This window comes from Palaemon carinicauda, chromosome 2, assembly GCF_036898095.1.
Source record: "Palaemon carinicauda isolate YSFRI2023 chromosome 2, ASM3689809v2, whole genome shotgun sequence".
NCBI lineage: Eukaryota > Metazoa > Arthropoda > Malacostraca > Decapoda > Palaemonidae > Palaemon > Palaemon carinicauda.
In genome coordinates, this window is record NC_090726.1 from 55,284,599 (window position 1) to 55,303,188 (window position 18,590).

At 34.2% G+C, this 18,590-nt stretch overlaps 1 protein-coding gene across 1 annotated transcript in view; it reads left to right on the forward strand.

Annotated features, from left to right (window-relative positions):
• LOC137625121 (tolloid-like protein 1) overlaps window positions 1-18,590 on the forward strand; it is an 865,074-nt gene that overhangs the window by 799,349 nt on the left and 47,135 nt on the right. The window contains exon 8 of the mRNA XM_068356038.1: window positions 18,369-18,494. Within this exon, the coding sequence (XP_068212139.1) occupies window positions 18,369-18,494 (126 nt within the window). The remainder of the gene's footprint in view (window positions 1-18,368; window positions 18,495-18,590) is intronic.

The following is an 18,590-nucleotide window of genomic DNA, read 5'->3' on the forward strand; positions in this document are numbered from 1 at the left end:
TTCTAGAGAATATTTAAAGCTTTCTGGAGTAAAAGAAAATAGTTGAACCAGTTCAATTTTTTTTTATTTTTACATATTTCTGTTTGAATATTTTCACATACATGCCTAAAAACAGAGTTAATTTGCCTTAAATATGCATAGCACTATCAACCCCTTTTCTTTGATTACTAGTAGTAATTAGCATTGAATAATGTGTTAATGAATTTGCCTTTAATATGTATAACCTTATAAAGCCCCCTTTTCTTTTATTATTAATTGTAATTAGCAGTGTATTATGTGAGCAAGTTCTCTGTACAGAATGTAACCCAACCACGCGTTGAATATTGTAGACTAGATGTGGTTAAACTTATTGTATTTCATTTGTTACTTTACATGTAAATGTTTTTGACCTTGTCTGTCACAATACTTAATTTTTAATACATATTAATAATAATTTCCAAGGCGAAATTGTATCCCATAGAAGAGTACTATTTGCGTTTATCATCATTTTCATATTGGGCTCCTCTTTTAGTTGCTGGGCCGGAAGTCCTGTGCAAAACGTCTTCGCTGCTTTTGAGGTGAAGTTGAGGACAGGAGTTCCTAGCACACCTCGCTGCTAAGTGCACCCTGTCACACCCTTACTTCGCCGCTAGTAAGCAAATAGTGTAGGGAGAGATGGCAGAGGTGGTGGACGGGCTAAACATAGGAACTCGCTGCTCAATAAGGTTATGCCCGGGTGTACTTCCACAGAATGAGGTGTACCAGGAATTCCTGTGACCAGCTGTACACAGTTGGATCTCTCTTCTTTGAAGTAGCCTTAAAATGTCAATTTTGAGCTGTCTCCCACTCCACGGATTTTATAGCTCATTTTCTATCAATTACTGCCAGTTCAGTCAGTCTGGCATTTTTGGGGATTTTCCATTCCTGGTAGTTACCAATGTCACGTCCATTCAAGCTATATCTCTAGCTTTGGTAAGCAGCTCTTCCAGGAGGACACTCCAAAATCAAACCATTGTTCTCTAGTCTTTGGTAGTGCCATAGCCTCTGTACCATGTTCTTCCACTGTCTTGGGTTACAGTTCTCTTGCTTTAGGGTACACTCGGGCACACTATTCTATCTTATTTCTCTTCCGCTTGTTTTGGTAAAGTTTTTATAGTTTATATAGGAGATATTTATTTTAATATTGTTACTGTATATTTTATTTATCCTGGATTCCTTTCCTCACTGGGCTATTTTCCTTGTTGAAGCCCCTGGGCTTATAGCATCCTGGTTTTCCAACTAGGGTTGTAGCTTAGCAAGTGATAATAATAATAATAATGATAATAATAATAATAATCTGTTACTTTGTAAGCATTACCTGAGGGTCTTTGCCGCATCACATCGTCTCCTGCCTGCATTCACTTTTTAGCCTTCTGCTCTACATCCACTTCTGCTTCCTTTCCCCCATCTTTTGTGCCAAACATTTACTTAACAGTGCTCTTGTGTGGTTCATTCTCTCCCTCCCCCCCCCCCCCCTTCATTTGCATTTCGCCACTGAATGACCTCGGGACACCAACGCGAGATCAGGTATCCCAAATTCATTATTCCTCTATTTTTTTTTTTTTTTTTTTTTGAGTGAAACTTTCGAGTCGTGTCTCTTATTGTTTCTACATCTTACTATTTTTTTCTCGAACAATAAAGATAATGATCAGCATCATGCAGTATGTACATATAGTATTTATATTCATATATTCAAATAATGTGAGGATCTAGACTTGTTTATTTCAAAATTTTGAATAGTATTAATAACAGCAATTATGTTTTTTTAAAGAGTGATAAGAATTCCATTATTGATAACCGAGATAGTACTAGTATTATTAATATGACGATGGTGATTGAAAGAGAACCTTTAAATTAAAATAAGGGAAATAAAACTAAATTTCCCATCTCCAAAAAATCGGATATTTTCCTTTTCTGTTATTTACTCTCTCTCTCTCTCTCTCCTCTCCTCTCTCTCTCTCTCTCTCTCTCTCTCTCTCTCTCTCTCTCTCTCTCTCTCTCTCACGTATAACTTTATTGCTTAATAAGGAACAACAACTAAAACAAGGAAAAAGTAATAGGAACAAACCTCGAGGTGAACCTCAAAGCGAAGAAATTATAACTTGTTTAGAAATAGGTTTTGTGGAAAATATCAAGAAAAGAAAATACCACTGAACTAATTACCCCAGACATTATGGACATAACCACTCAATAGTTGCTCATATAATTGAGAGAGAACTTTAGGATGAATTAGTAATTCTGAAGGCCGGTCACAAACATTCTCGTACGCGTTTTGTTTATTATGTAAACAAAGTCGGCAATTGAGAGAGAGAGAGAGAGAGAGAGAGAGAGAGAGAGAGAGAGAGAAGATCATGCACTCCTTATTAATATCCGGGTGTATTTGTATTTGCAGTATTTGCTCACGATATTACCACTCAAGCAAATGCTTAGTTAAATGCATTTATTCAAGACGTATATCGTAATTTCTAGTCAACCAAACTACATTCACTCTCGCCACCAAGAACTTGTGGTAGCATTTAGGAAATGCCGACGCTTAATGAAGTGGAAGAATAAACAAATTTTTATTTTTCCTCCGTTTTTTATGGCAGGCCGACACTCCCATCAGATTCCACCTTGCTCCGTAATGTGCCGGCAGCATAAACAGCTACCCACACCACACAGAATCTGTTTGTATTTACCAGCCTGCTTTTCTCATCTGCTGGAGGCCGGGTTCTTGTAAGATCTCTCTCTCTCTCTCTCTCTCTCTCTCTCTCTCTCTCTCTCATTTTCTGTGATACATATCTTAAGTTTTTACATATGCTGTTTTAATCCCTCAAGTCTTTCAACGTTACAGCTTGATATGAAAATCTCTCTCTCTCTCTCTCTCTCTCTCTCTCTCTCTCTCTCTCTCTCTCTCTATATATATATTTATATATATATATATTTATTTATATATATATATATATATATATACAGTATGTATGTATATATAATTTGTAAATTCACTGATTTTAACAGCATTATATATATTTCTAATTTCCAGGTTAAACGTCTAAACAATTTTCAGATTCATCAAATCCGTTAATATTTCATTATTAATTAAATAGAAGCCCGGTTATGAGTTCAAGAAGCATAAAACGTATATTAACATTCCTTAACCATTAACTAATTCAGCATTTCAATTTCCTTAACCTATTCATGAGAGGAGTGGACTAGACCATTCCCTCGCGAAAGACGAAAATGAAGTTATCAAAGGTATTTCGTTAATCATTCTTTATCTTACAATATTTGATAGTTCTTAAGTCACTCGAGTGATTGTTCATTTGTTTGTTTCTTATCTCGCATATATTAATTGTCCTATAGTTATGTATGGTGTCTAATTCCGGACTTTTTGTTTTCGACTGATAATGTCTTCTGGCTACGTTTCAAGTTTCGCTTTTTGGAAGTTTTTCTAGACAATATGTTCAATATAATGATGCTCTGAAACGAGTGACCTTGACACAAGGTAATTTTGGATAAGGTCCAAGGGTATGAGGGATCCAGGGGCAGACCATAATTTTATAACTAAAATTTACATGTTCCTAATTTAAGTTGCTATGATCAAAGAGATGCTTCATGGCGTGAGTTGAAACCATTTGAACTTGGTCAAGATGACATGGAGAGGTAGAAGAAAGTTAGTCTCCGGGCCATAACAATTTGATGAACCCTGTGTCAGACTTCTGACTTGACCAAGGTGTTCCAGCATCCGAGAGGGTGTCAGTTGATTTAAAGTCATCGAAATAGTGTTAATGATCATGCCGTGTTACTAATTATTTCTAATGGACCTTTTAATTGTGAAGAATAGAGCCAATAGTCACATAAGCGTTCTAATTAGAAAGATGACATTGATTCGATTCTTGGTATTTAGTTTTGTGGTTATTATATGTCTATTATATGAAGTGCCTGCTATTGACAGTTTTCAGTTAAGATCCAGAGTCTTACATCTTAGTTGATCAGTTCTCTCATATTTTATTTTGAAGATCGTGACATTTAATTGTTCGGTTTGCCATAAACTTTTCTGTTTATGTACAGTACATCTCAAGTTTTATCTTTCGTGAAATGTTTCTTAATTCTTAGTTTTATATGCACAAAGTTTTTTTTTTTTTTCATTTATAAGTACTGATCACTCATGTTAATTAAATTTTATAGATACACACTTTTTATTTGTCGTCTTTTTGTACTTATTTCTGCTTGACGTTTAGTAGATATTTCTTATTTTGTCCAGACTTTGTCTCTATGTATTATTTCCAGTTACTAATAACTTATAAATCATTTTGCCTGTTTGTCATACAGGAAGAGATGTTTAAACCCTGCAGTAATATCTATGATTATATATGGCATGCCACTTGGTGTCCTTAGCATTGTCAAAATATTGCCTCGAAGTGTTTGGAGTTTAATAAATATTGATGTGATCATTTATATTTATCACATGCCAGTTTCTTTCTTATAAAAGTATACAAAAACAGTAGCAGAGTTGAATAAAGTATTGGAACGGAGATCTCCACTAGGCTACTGTACCGTACTTTGTCACGAGAGAGCGTTAATGTTTTTAAGTTCCCAAAACACAATTCAAGTCGGTTACAAGATTACAAGATATCTTTTGTTAGAACAGTTTTTCCTCGTCTGCATCTGTTATTCGACTAACAGTAGCTGCTTTAATTGACCGCTAAATGCACGTTAGTTATCCGCGATAAATTAATTAATTGTGTGTTAAACAGGAAACTTTATACCGTAATAGTTAGGTTTCACTGTCTTAATATCGTCTTTGGCAACAACTGTTCTGAATTACTTGCATGTGCTATAACTACATTAACTGTTTCAAGTGACAGTTGTGAGTCTTAATGTTCTACCGTATGTATATGTATATATATATATATATATATATATATATATATATATATATATATATATATATATATATATATATATATATAATGAATAGAATAGACAATATTTTCGTTGCGTCCACAAATCGAAGACAGCATCTCTCCTGACAAGCTGTCCTCCAAATAGTTGTCAGGATAACAGTGTGAGTGTGTGTCTTTTTGTCTTCGGTGTCTTCTCCATGACATCTATGTACATGGCTGTTTGTTTTTAATTCTAAGCATTACAGTAATGTCTATTATCTGACTTCTCTTTCCTCCCGGATGTCAAAGCCCGCCCACCTCTGCTTCTGAGCAACACATGTGATCGTAAACTTTCTGTTTCATTTCTTAGAAAGTCTCAGTTATATCTCTTGACTTTCTGTTGTTTATTATTGCTGGTTTTGCCCTTTAAGACAATTTTGAAATGGTAATGTAAATGAATTTCTTAGTTTTCTAAACATTTCTTATGAAAGAGGATTCACTGTGTGAACAAGATCCAAGAGCCATCAGTGTCATCCTACCCTTATATCTCTCTCTCTCTCTCTCTCTCTCTCTCTCTCTCTCTCTCTCTCTCTCTCTCTCTCTCTCTCTCTCTCTCTAAGGAAACTTGACAATCATTATTGGATTTTCACAATTACCGAAAGAAACATAAAGACTGAAGCAACGATTTTTTATTCCATGAAGTCGAATTTTATTACTGATTTGACAGATAAGTCTCTTGAAATTAAATTCCTATGTTAGGCGTACGGCTAGCAACCTCACCCCATATAATTGCTGAAGGCAAAACGGATTACTATACACCTTATTAGGCGTTTGGGATTACACATTATGTATATATATATATATATATATATATATATATATATTTATATATACATATATATATATATATATATATATATTTATATATACATATATATATATATATATATATATATATATATATATATATATATATATATATATATATATCATCTCCTCCCACGCCTAACGGTGCAAAGGGCCTCAAGAGGATTCATTGTATATATATATATATATATATATATATATATATATATATATATATAAAGTCTTTCACATTCTTATTAAAATTATGGTATTTAAAGTTGAGCATAAAATAGGATACATGAGAAAAAATTCTGGGTGACGAGATTGATATTGGCAGGTGGTTGTGTTAGTTTGTGATAGTAAATTAACTACAGAACCATGAAAACAAGGATGAGAAGTACTCTTTGTAAAACGAGGAGAGCTAATAATACAAATGATTAAGTTATGGATCCAAATGATTACCAAGAAAATATAGAAAAAAATAATGTTGTGAATGGTGATAGAATACAATTAGTATTTACGATTTTTAAATGTAAGCAGTGTAGTTGAACCAACTATGTTTAATGAAGCAGTGCGAGTGTGGACGGTGAATTAAAGAAAAATATGGCGTAAGGAGCGTGGAAGTGTACCAGATATAAACGTAATTTTAAAAGGTGATGAAAATTATTACTGGTGGTTTGGACGCGAAGGAAGAATGGGAGTGGTTAGGCTTGTATGAAAGGTTAGTAATTACTTAGTGTTGGGAAGAATAAGAGGCAATTGTTAAGAGGACCATTTACATTTGCAAGAATCCCGTATGTATTTATAGAGGTGAAATATCCGCTAACTGGAAAAAATAGAAAGTTTTTGTTTTAGACGTGTAATATAAGTGAAAATAACAATATTGTTCTAAAATTCTATCCTTTGGTCCTGGATCTTTTAGAATAAGATTCAAATTCATTGGATTTAAAAGACCACAAATCGGCTCTATCGTTTCACTTCCCATCTGCTTCGCAACCTCATGACTTTAAAATATTTGCAATTAATAACGCACTGTAACTACTTTTCGGCCGCCATTACTCATCGATGTACATGAGAAATTTCTGAACGTATATTACTCGCATGTCTTTGCTACATCATCTCTCGCTCAGCGATAATGGAATTTTCTTCCAGCTAAATTTTTCGTACCTTACATCGAATTAACATAACTAAATACAGACTAAACCTTGACTGACACAGCTACCACTCCACGCCTGGCGTTGTCGTTCCCCCAATGCAATTTTGCTTATCATTTGGACGTTGGTGTTGTTTGCTTTTGTTAACTTGATGTTGTAGCTTCTGTTTTCCCCTTTTTTTTAAAGGTAAAGAAAATATTTGAAAGGAAGGAAGCACAGTTACAAAGATTGCGTGTGTAAAACTTGCTTTATTTGCGAACCGTAAAATTCCCTGATGAAGCCGGCGAATGCAATCATCCAATCATTGAATACAAAAGAGGATGCTGGGAGCTGCACCACTCCTCCTCCTCCTCTTCCCCCTCCTCCTCCTCCTCCTCATCTTCTTCTTCCTCTCTTTGCGACCATGAGAAAGAAGGAAATCCTTTGAGAACTGAATAAATTAAGGAAACAAACATTACCCTTTAAGAAGGTGATTTTTCCCTTCCTCCAATTTAATTACAACTTGGAAAGTGAAGTCAGGAATTCACAGATGTGGTTGGGCGTTTTCGGCCTTGTGTGCCAGTCAGAGTCTTTCCCGAAAACTGGATTTAATTGCATCAGTTAACCGTGTTCTGGTCTCCGCAGATTTCCAGGGGTTAGCATTGTCTGTGGCGATGAATGTCTGGGTCAGGTGAATCGATAGTTACCCATCCGTGAGTGTAAGGTGAAGGTCAATGTCTAGTCCTAATTTGATTTACAGATTGAAATTGAAAATTATTCTTTAGAAATTTAGTAAATCCTTAAGAGTTTGTTACTATTTAAAGATAGAAATTTGCCTAAAACGTAGTTTTTTTCTCTTCCTTTTTCAATGTTCTTAGCTAAGGTAATTCTTCTAAAAACATATCTGGTTGTAGAATTTATTTTTATGCGTAACAAAGCACATCAGATGTACAAAATGAAATATATTTCTTTCACAAGTTACTCGTTCCTGATCTTTATATATGATATTATATTTATAATTTTACGTTATATATATATATATATATATATATATATATATATATATATACATACATATATATATATAATATATATATATATATATATATATATATATATATATATATATATATATATATATAAAGTGTATATAAAGATATATATATTTTATGGTTTAATGCACTAGCATAGGTTTTATAGGTTCTCAAACCACCAGGGAGAGTAGTTTAACAAGGTAAACGTTATTAAAGCAATGTCAACATCTTGAGTAGGAAAACTTTTTTTTAAATCTATTTTTAGATAAGATTTTTTTTTATTAAGATACAGGCGATGTCTCGTAACTGTTTGTGAATTAGACAAATCATGTAAATTGACATACAATTAAAGACGTGAAAGCAAACCATGAAGATAAAAGTAGATTTCATGATTTCTTAGATTTTGTGACTGGAATTAGAAAGGTGATACGAAGATTGTTTGCTTCCATTCCTTTGCAGTTCATCTGTTTGGAGAGATTCGGAAAAAGAGTGAATAGGATTGATGTCAGACATTCAGGTCATAGATTTGGGTTAATGTGGCACCAATAGTTGCCAGGATCAATGACTCCTCGGTAGTAAATGCAGATTAGTATTACATTCTATAATGAGTAAAACTTTCAAAGGATATATCGAAAATTATTAAACGAAAATGTAGTAGAATTATCGATGGATGAATTTTCTTTATAATTGATAAAAGGATACCCTGGGATTATCAAAATTGCTTAACTAGCATTTTAGTAAAGGAATAATTTTAGAACTATTTATGAGTAGAAGGATCACACCATTGACTATAAAATATAAACCATTCTACAAAGCATAAGGTCATTCGTTTCGGCATCGTAAATCCTTTTGCTACACCCCAGTTACTAAATCTTTGCATGTGCATTATCTGTCATTGTCTGCAATATTTATACCCCATTTGGGATGTTGTTTTTTTTCGCATCTTCACTATTTATAGTTGATGGCAATCCATTTGGTAGAGCCCGTTACTTTTCTTCTTACTTCTTGTAGTTAATTCATCATCGGTATTCGTGTATTAGTTGTGTTATCCTTTATTGCATTCCACATAATAATTAACCTTTTTTCCGTTTATACATTTATGTAGTAGTGTACGTGACCCATCAAATGACGACTGTATATTTAGATAGTAATGCACACACACACAGATTCAACCCTTCTCAACCCCCCCCCCCCTCCCCCCATTTCTTAAGTACAAAACGGGTGTATCGCTGAGTACCCCCTCTCACAAGGGTATGACAACTCCCTCTCCCCCTACCCGACGGGGAGAGACAGAGTAATCATACGTATGCCTATGTTGCTCAGTGTGACAGGAAATATGTATATACAGTATATATGTATGTATGTATGTATGTATAGACACTTGCTCTTTATTAAATAGTGGAGATTTACTAATCAGGATACAAGAGAAAATGCACGTTCAAGATTACCTTAATCCTAAAACAACATACAGTATTCATCCTTCCTTCTCACTAAGTCATTGAGTTAAGGATTTCTATTGAAAATCGCAGATGCCTTCCCATTTTACTTTCATATTCAACTAATGAAAAAAGAGCTATTGTAATGGGGATGAAACATTAGTAAGAAAACTATTCTTAACAGAATTGGATTTTATATCAATTATTACTAAAGCGAAGGAAACCCTGTGTCCTAAAAGAGTTTGTGTTTTATTAATAATAGTATAGAACTGTTAAGAAATTACAGGTAGCTGGAAATCATTTAATGGAAAGAAATTAATAACCCGGCCTCTTAATATTATCCTTATCAATTAATCCGAAATAAATAAATTTTGAAAATTTATATCTCCACTTAAGCGGTACAATTTCTTATTTCCTTAACAAAAGGGCATTATTTAAAGAAAGCCAATAAATTGGTATCTGTCTTAGTGATGTATCTATCCCATTCATTTTACTCGTTTTAGAGACCAGTCAAGGGGGAGGGAAACCAGGAACTATACAATAGTAAAGGATTACATCGTTTTAATGGCGAAATGTTTGAATGAGAGAAAACACAAACTGCGGAAGGTCAGTTGGGAAAGTAATTACTTCAAACACATCATTGTAGCATTGGAAAGGGGGAGTGTGTACTAAACTATGGCATAACCCTAAGAGAGGTGACTGGTGTGTATTTTTCTCTGGCATATTTCATTCCTGTGATTTTTAAAAGTATATAATTTTAGGGGAAAACGTTTTAAACAAAAACCTAAAATTTCGTAAATATATTTACCGTGAAGGTGAAAAGAAGCAGGTTTTAGTTCATGTTTGGTTGTCTCATTTCTAGAATACTCGTTTACTAGGTGCTCAAAGAGCAAGAGGCCTTTCATGCGTGATTGGCTTAATCCAAAAACGAAAAAATTAACTATATATATATATATATATATATATATATATATATATATAGTCAATTTTTTCGTTTTATTTATATATATAGTAAATTTTTTCGTTTTATTTATATATATAGTTATTTTTTTAGTTTTATATATATATGTATATATATATATATATATATATATATATATATATATATATGTATATATACTGTATATATATATATATATATATATGTGTATATATATGTGTATATATATATATATATATATATATATATATATATATATATATATATAACCTCGTCAGTCGGCCAATCAAATTCTGCGTGGGTAGATAATGCACCAAAGAAGAGCTGATTATGGATCTAGATGTGTATGAAATATTTATTGCTTTATATATGAGTGGAATTACTAGTTGGAGGGAAAGCGGTTTAGGAATGTTTCATTAGATTCTGAGACCCTTCTGAATTTGGATAATAACTCTAGCAATTTTTTTCCATGGGTTGATGTTTAGAAAAGTTATTGATAGATTGAAATAAATTTTTGAGAGGTTTAGACTATGGACCGAGGAAAAGTTAATTTATATTTCATATGCATCTGTATCCGGAAGGTCTCTCCAACTTATAGGAAAATATCTAAAAACAGTTGACATATTTCCACCAAATATTCTGAGCATGCGCATTTAGAATTGATTTTGATCTGTTGAAGAAACCAAAAGAGTAAATTATAATAAGAGAAATGAATAAAAAAAAAGATGAGAACAGTTCAACTATGAAAGGGGAGCCTGGTGTAAATTTTGGCGTACTATCATAATCAGATCAGCAGCATGAATGTTGTTGGCTTGGGACTCCTAAAATAAAAAATTGTTTTACCTTGTCACACTTAGGTATAGATAGGTTCTGAGAATTATTATTCAGTGAGATACAGCAAGTATCTTTAAGGCACTGTTTAGCAGAATGGATCCTTGCAAACAAACCATTCATAGATCCTAAGTGGTCTATTTTGGACCACCAAGCCCCAACATCCTGGGTTAAATGTGGTGCAAAGGGTAGCCTACTGGACCACCTGTGGAGGTAGAGGAATTGTAGCAGTAAGCAGTAGTACTTCAGTATTGTTTTATATCTTATAGATTAGGCTAGTTTACGCGACACGTCAAAAATACCTGCACCCTCACACAGATTTAACTCTTCCAACCCCTTCCCCTTTCGTAACAACACGCTAGTTTGGGCTTTTCGTGGGAAATTTTTATTTCCCGAGTGGTTGCCATTCAGTGGGACAAGAAAAATTATATATATATATATATATATATATATATATATATATATATATATACATATATATATATATATATATATATATATATATATATATATATATATATATATATATATATATATATATATATATACATATATATATATATATATATATATATATATATATATATATATATATATATATATATATATATATAAATACTTAGAGAATTGCTCTTTATTTTATAGGGGAGATGATTATTAAGAAATAAGCTTTGAAATTATTTCGTTAGTATTATAAGATTTATTTGTCTTGATTTTTCATTATTTTCATTAAAATTTGGAAAGGGAAAAAGGATTAAAGACTTTATGGTTTTCTATTGAGAAAGCGACTAATGTGGCATATTAAAAGTGTCCCGTCTGTTTAAGTTTCGTCTTCCGACCTTTTGGAGGATATGTAACATTAGTTGGAGCATTTGGTTAATGATTTGACCTAATTCTCAGTGATAACAGTCTCTCTCTCTCTCTCTCTCTCTCTCTCTCTCTCTCTCTCTCTCTCTCTCTCTCTCTCTCTCTTTCCTTCCTTATGAACGCTGTACTAATATTGCGTATGAATAGAGATGCATACTTGCAATCAACAAAATGTGTAAAAATAAATAACATGATTCTTGGAACCGTGTGTAAACATTTCAGTAACTCTACCCTGAAACACTACTAATTCCATTTAAACCTGACCTGGTTGTTGCATAAAATTACTTGCATAAAAGTAGGTCGATGCAACAGCATACTGCAAATGCCTTTGTGCGGAGAGATATTGCATCACACACGTGGAGTAATAGCTTATCATCATCACCAAGTTGAATAAGGAAGTCTCAACATTACATTACGAGGTCCATGTATTACATCATTGTCTCGTATGTCATCTGTAATGGTTGGTGATGGCCCTCGCAGGCACGAGACTAAACGCAGGTACCAACCATTGGGTCATGGAATGTAGGTCAGAGAGGCTAGTTAGGTTGATAAACACTAGATATTACAGTAATAGGTGCGTGCGCACAAGATGGCTAGACTGGTGGGCAATAAGCAAAGTTCTTTCTAAATACCTTTAGAAATTTTGCTTGAATGTGTTTCGCGTATCTAAAATTGACTTTTATTTGAATTCAAAATATTAGTTTGATTTTTAATTATGTTTACACATCTATGTGAGTTAGGTAGAAATTTGCCCAAAAATAATAGCCTAGCATGACATTGTGGAACCGAAACCGGTGGTTAGTTTTGGCTTCTGCAAATGAATGGCGGTAGGCCTACTCCAAATTACATGATTCATTGGCTGAAGAACCTATGTTGTTTGTTAGTATTTTTTACCGGTTTAGGGGCTTATCTTGGTAATTTGCCCTTTATACAAACGAAGAAGTGTGTTATAAGTTTTCTTACTGTAGTATTAAAGACGGGCATTCCAATTCGTCTTTACCAGTTTTGGTGTTTAAAAGTGAAAGGTGTTAAAACTAAATAAAAGGTAATCATAAAAGCCATCTCCAGTATCTCAATGTCTTTAGGTGAAAAAAAAGATATATAAATGAGGAATGGTCATAGAGATAGATTGCATTTTGTATAATTCTGTGAGAAAGGAAATAAATGTAAATAGTATGATAACCAGATTAATAGATAACGATTACGTCTCTTGTTTATATCAGGTAGGAATGAAGATATTTATTAACTGGATGGATCACTAATGTTCGATATAGATTTATCATTTTGAACGCTACAATCAAAAGATTTGGATCTGATATAGCATTGTAATTTGTTATACAAAATATAAATGAAACTTATTTTGTGCAATTTTAATAGCTATACTAAGTAAAAAGTAGGAGGTTTAAGGAGCACTGATAGTCAAGTTATGTTGTAGTGCCACTAGGGCACCCCACGCCTTGCTTTATATCCTTCTGTTTTACCTCTGTTCTCTCGTCCTTCCTTCTTGCTATCCAACCACTTCTAGCTTTTTCTTTATAGTAGCACTGTAGGTTTTCCTTCGTTGCACTTGGATGTTGAATGTTGTCACGGGACACAGTGCCGAGTTATACAGCCCAAAGTCATAAATTAAATCATATAAATCAGAAATACTTATAAGATTCCAGTTTGCTGAGGAAGGAAAGGCGGCAGCTAGGTGCTTAATACAACTGAAAAGCAATAGCTTGGGCGGAGGCCTGATACTGAACCATTAATATACAGTAATAGTGTATAGGAGGACTTATCATTGACACGTCAGTGAATTCATAGGGATCAATGATATTGGAAATACAATTTATGCAGAAAGGAGGTATTATTTGTAGGAAAGTTGAACTACAGTAACATAGAAGGTGTGCAGTGTCCCACCAGAACCAGTAGACATGAAAAAAATGTCTAATAGTTAAGTGTTACTGTGAAGATTGAGGTTACAAAGATACAATATGGAAGCCTAAATGCCACGGCTTCGACAGACTCGGGAACATTAGAACAAGGCCCAGCCTTGCATTAGAATTAAGACGAAAAAAGTGCTTTAATGAGTACCGGAACACTGCGGAGATAATTATTATATTAGGGTGAATTAAAGTCCGTTTAATTTTACAAAGAAAAATTGTGTGGCCATGCGTTTTATTTCGTTATTTGTTGGAAGTATTTGATGGTTACCAGTATTTATGAAAAATCTGACGTTGTGATTGGTTTTGTTATAAGGACAGTCAGGTATACAAGATACGTAAAAGAGTCGATAGCACGACGTATTTTAAGATAGGCTTACTGTTTTGTTTTATATAAATATGTGCATATATTTGTGCATCATATATATATATATATATATATATATATATATATATATATATATATATACTGTCACGCTGAGTAACATTGCCAAATGTATGGCTACTCGGTTTTTCCCATCCCTCGGGTAGGGGAGAAGAGGAAGTACTCATACCTTGCTGAGCCACAATTTTCCGCAAATTTCCAAAACTATCACATTGTAGTTAGGAAAGGGGAGAAGGTGGGAAGTGTTGAAACTGTCTCTTCGTGTGCCATCATTTTGACGGGTCGCGTACACTATAGTCCATTTCTTTTAGCGAGTCATATTTGCACCGACTCGCAACGGTGCCCTTTTAGCTCGAAAAAGTTTCCTGGTCGCTGATTGGTTAGAATTATCTTGTCCAACCAATCAGCGATCAGGATAGGAAACTTTTCCGAGTTAAAAGGGCACCGCTGCGAGTCGGTGCAAATATGACTCGCTAAAAGAAATGGACTACAGTATATATATATATTGTATACAGTATATATTATTCATAAATACATAATTCCTTGAAAGTTACGGTTATATGTTGTAGAAAAAGGATGTCAGTGTGTTTTTTTTGTCGCGGCATACCTTTACCCTGTAATCCGTGCAGGAATGAATGACATTTGTGGGAATTCGTCGAAAGGCTACACGGAATTTTCTGGAGTCGTTACTCCAATTGTATAATTGAACAGGTGTTCCAACTCCAAGCCTCTATTTAGGTCGTCATATTCATACTTCGTTTGAATTTTCCTCAGAATGTGACAACTTTAACGAATTGATTATTCTCCGAAATCAAGTTTCAAGTCTTGCATATTTTGCATTCCCTCGGTGCTGATTCTATTAACTTGAAATTACTTTAGGAATTGAGCTGGTATTGGATCGCTTACATAATCTTGACATTTTGTAACTATTCAGTACGATGATAAAGACGCATTTATTTTTTAACTTATCTCGGGGTGGGGAAAGGGGGTCGCGTGTTAAAAAGACTGCGTTTCCGAATCGTTAAATGTCACGCAGCTACATAGAGATTAGTTTTTAACACTGAAATGGTGATATTCTCTCTCTCTCTCTCTCTCTCTCTCTCTCTCTCTCTCTCTCTCTCTCTCTCTCTCTCTCTCTCTCTCTCAAAATTTACAATTCTGAGATTCCAAATAATCAAAATTAGAACTAGACAGATGTTTTTCCGTGTATTAAAAATATTTAGCTCTCATATTTCACATCATCCTCATCTCAGCAGGTGACTTACTGACATAGTTATGTCTTCTGCGGTCATGTTGTCTGTTAGTTCCAGTTTTATCCCCGTGGCCCACTTCTCATTGTTCGTTCCATGAGGGCTCTACGATAGTTTTAATTCTACTTCAAGTTAGTGAGAAGAGATAACCTTGTATCAGCAGTCTCTTGAACGTCTAATATTTGAACATTTTATCAAAGTTTTGTCTTTATTTTCTTAGAAGGAAAAATGTTTTAACGTCAGTTCTGAAAGTATGTCTATAAACAATTAATTTGATTTTATTATAAACATTAATTATTGTAAGCCAATACTTACAACTTGAAGATTTTGTAAAATAGGAATCGTTGTGTACCATCTCCACAATTGACGTTTAACATTGTTACGTTAATATTTAGCTGTGATTCTAGTCACAACTCACAAGGTCAGTCTTTTGTCAATGAACCAGCCTACAAGGTTACAGGGTTAGTCTTTTGTCAGTGAACCAGCCCACCAAGTTACAGGCTTGGTCTTTGTCAGTGAACCAGCCCACCAAGTTACAGGGTTGGTCTTTGTCAGTGAACCAGCCTACCAGGTTACATGGTTAGACTTTGTCAGTGAACCAGGTTACAGGATTAGTCTTTTGTCACTGAACCAGCCCACCAAAGTACAGGGTTGGTCTTTATCAGTGAACCAGTCCACTAAGTTACAGGGTTGGTCTTTGTCAGTGAACCAGTCCACCAAGTTACAGGGTTAGTCTTTTGTCAGTGAACCAGGTTACAGGGATAGTCTTTTGTCAGTGAACCAGTCCACCAAGTTACAGGGTTGGTCTTTGTCAGTGAACCAGCCTACCAGGTTATATGGTTAGTTTTTTGTCAGTGAACTAGGTTACACAGTTTTGTTGTCAGTGAAGCAGCCTACCAGGTTACAGGGTTGGTCTTTGTCAGTGAACCAGGTTACAGGATTAGTCTTTTGTCAGTGAACCAGACTACCATGTTACAGGGTTGGTCTTTGTCAGTGAACCAGGTTACAGGATTAGTCTTTTGTCAGTGAACCAGACTACCATGTTACAGGGTTGGTCTTTGTCAGTGAACCAGGTTACAGGATTAGTCTTTTGTCAGTGAACCAGACTACCAAGTTACAGGATTGGTCTTTGTCAGAGAACCAGCTATCTATAATAGACATGGCCGTCCTAATCTATAATCCCTGACGTTTGAAATATAAACTCATATTTCTGTCTACAATTTTTTACTATCCCATTTTAGTAATAGTAGTCTTCAGGAAACCAAAAACATAAATTTGTGGCTATTTCTATATAACTTGCGTTTGCAATGGTTTTTAGTTTACGTGATTGAATTGTTCTTCGTTTCTAGTCATCATGATTCATGATAGTTAAATCTCACTAATTAAAGTTTGTTTCTCTGTAGGTGGGAAATCTTCCCTTTGTCACTTTGTCGTCTAATAATTTTACTTTGGAAGTAGATACAAGTAAGGATTTTGAAGGTGTCAAAAAGATCAAAAGGAACTAATAAGAGGAAAGATAATCGAGAAAATCAAGAAATTACAAAACATTAAAAACAGAGGAGCAAGACTGATAAAAGGTGTCCCATCTCGAGAATGGATTACTCCTATACAAATTGAGTTACACTGACTGCTTATTAAAGTTAGAATAGAGTTTGGGATTGCGCAATAACCCATCAAGTTATCAGAACTCGGTCGTCCAAAATATCTAAGAGTATAGCTATGCATCATGCAGCCAACGAATCGTGTAGACATGAGAATAGTTAGGCTTTTTTCAAATTATTGGAGTCAAGATGTATATTCTGCAAGTTCTAGAGCTTTTAAATATGCGGTCCCAAGACTATTTTAGTTTATACAAGCTCCTACTAGACATCCGAAAGACTGAAGATGTGAAGGTGTTCAAGAAAAAACTGATGATATTCTAAGTTCCTCTTCGATAATGTGGATCTGATACTTAACACGGAATACACTGTGTAATACTCTAGATACCTAAGAATATATACGGCAAACAGATCTTGTAGGTCCCCTGAGTGATAGAACTAGGAAAAGAGCCTTTAAAGTAAGGAACTTAAACCTACTAGCCCCATTGACATATTCACTCATTTACATGAATTTGGGATGATTATTAGCACTAATGAAAACTGCTAACGAATTTATATATTTTCATAGAACCGTGTTCTCTACGATTTTTTTGCTTTATTATTTATGTGAAATAACTGTATTTGGTACCATACTTGGTGTTGTATACTGCTGTACCAAGTGGACTTTACCGAATGACTTGCGTGTTGTGGCCATACACCGCAGGGTTTTTTTTTTTTTTCAAATATTATATAGATTGAAATGTTCATACATATTGAATTATACTGTTTATATTTAGCCAAATCGTTTTCCGTAGGCTACACTATATTCATAGCACGCTTTAGAGAATAAGTTACTCGGGTCTGATTTGAGATTGACTAAATTATGCCACCGTGAAAATGTAACAGATTAATGCTGTCATTATTACCGGGAAGTAGTTAAATTACTTACCATGAAGACTGCTCTTGAAAGCCCTCTGGAGTATTATAGTTAACGACAAATTTTAGAGGGTTCAAAGAGAAACGGAGGTTAATACTCGAGGATCAACACTAAGTTCCTTGAAGCAATTTGAGAGAAGGTTCCTTTGAACTGACACTTAAAAGATATCTACTGTACTTTACTTACAATGGATTTTTCTTAATTGTGTCGTGATGATTTTTCTTTCTCTTTTGCCAGACTTGATCTTTGCAATATGATAACAGTTCTCATTACCTTAGATTCTCATTTCAGATCATGATATAGAATGAATTATAATCTTTCCAGGTCGATTTTGTGGTGGTGGGTTGAGGCTACCTGGAACTATTGTCTCCACTGGCAGCCGGATGCTGGTTACTTACGTCACATCTGTCAACCAGAATGGCCACAAGGGTTTCACAGCATCCTATGAAGGTTAGTGAAATAGGAGTGTGATTATTGGAATTTGGTTAGTGGCATGCATATGCATGTTTATTCATTGTGTATTAATTCTATTGTAAATCCTCTTAT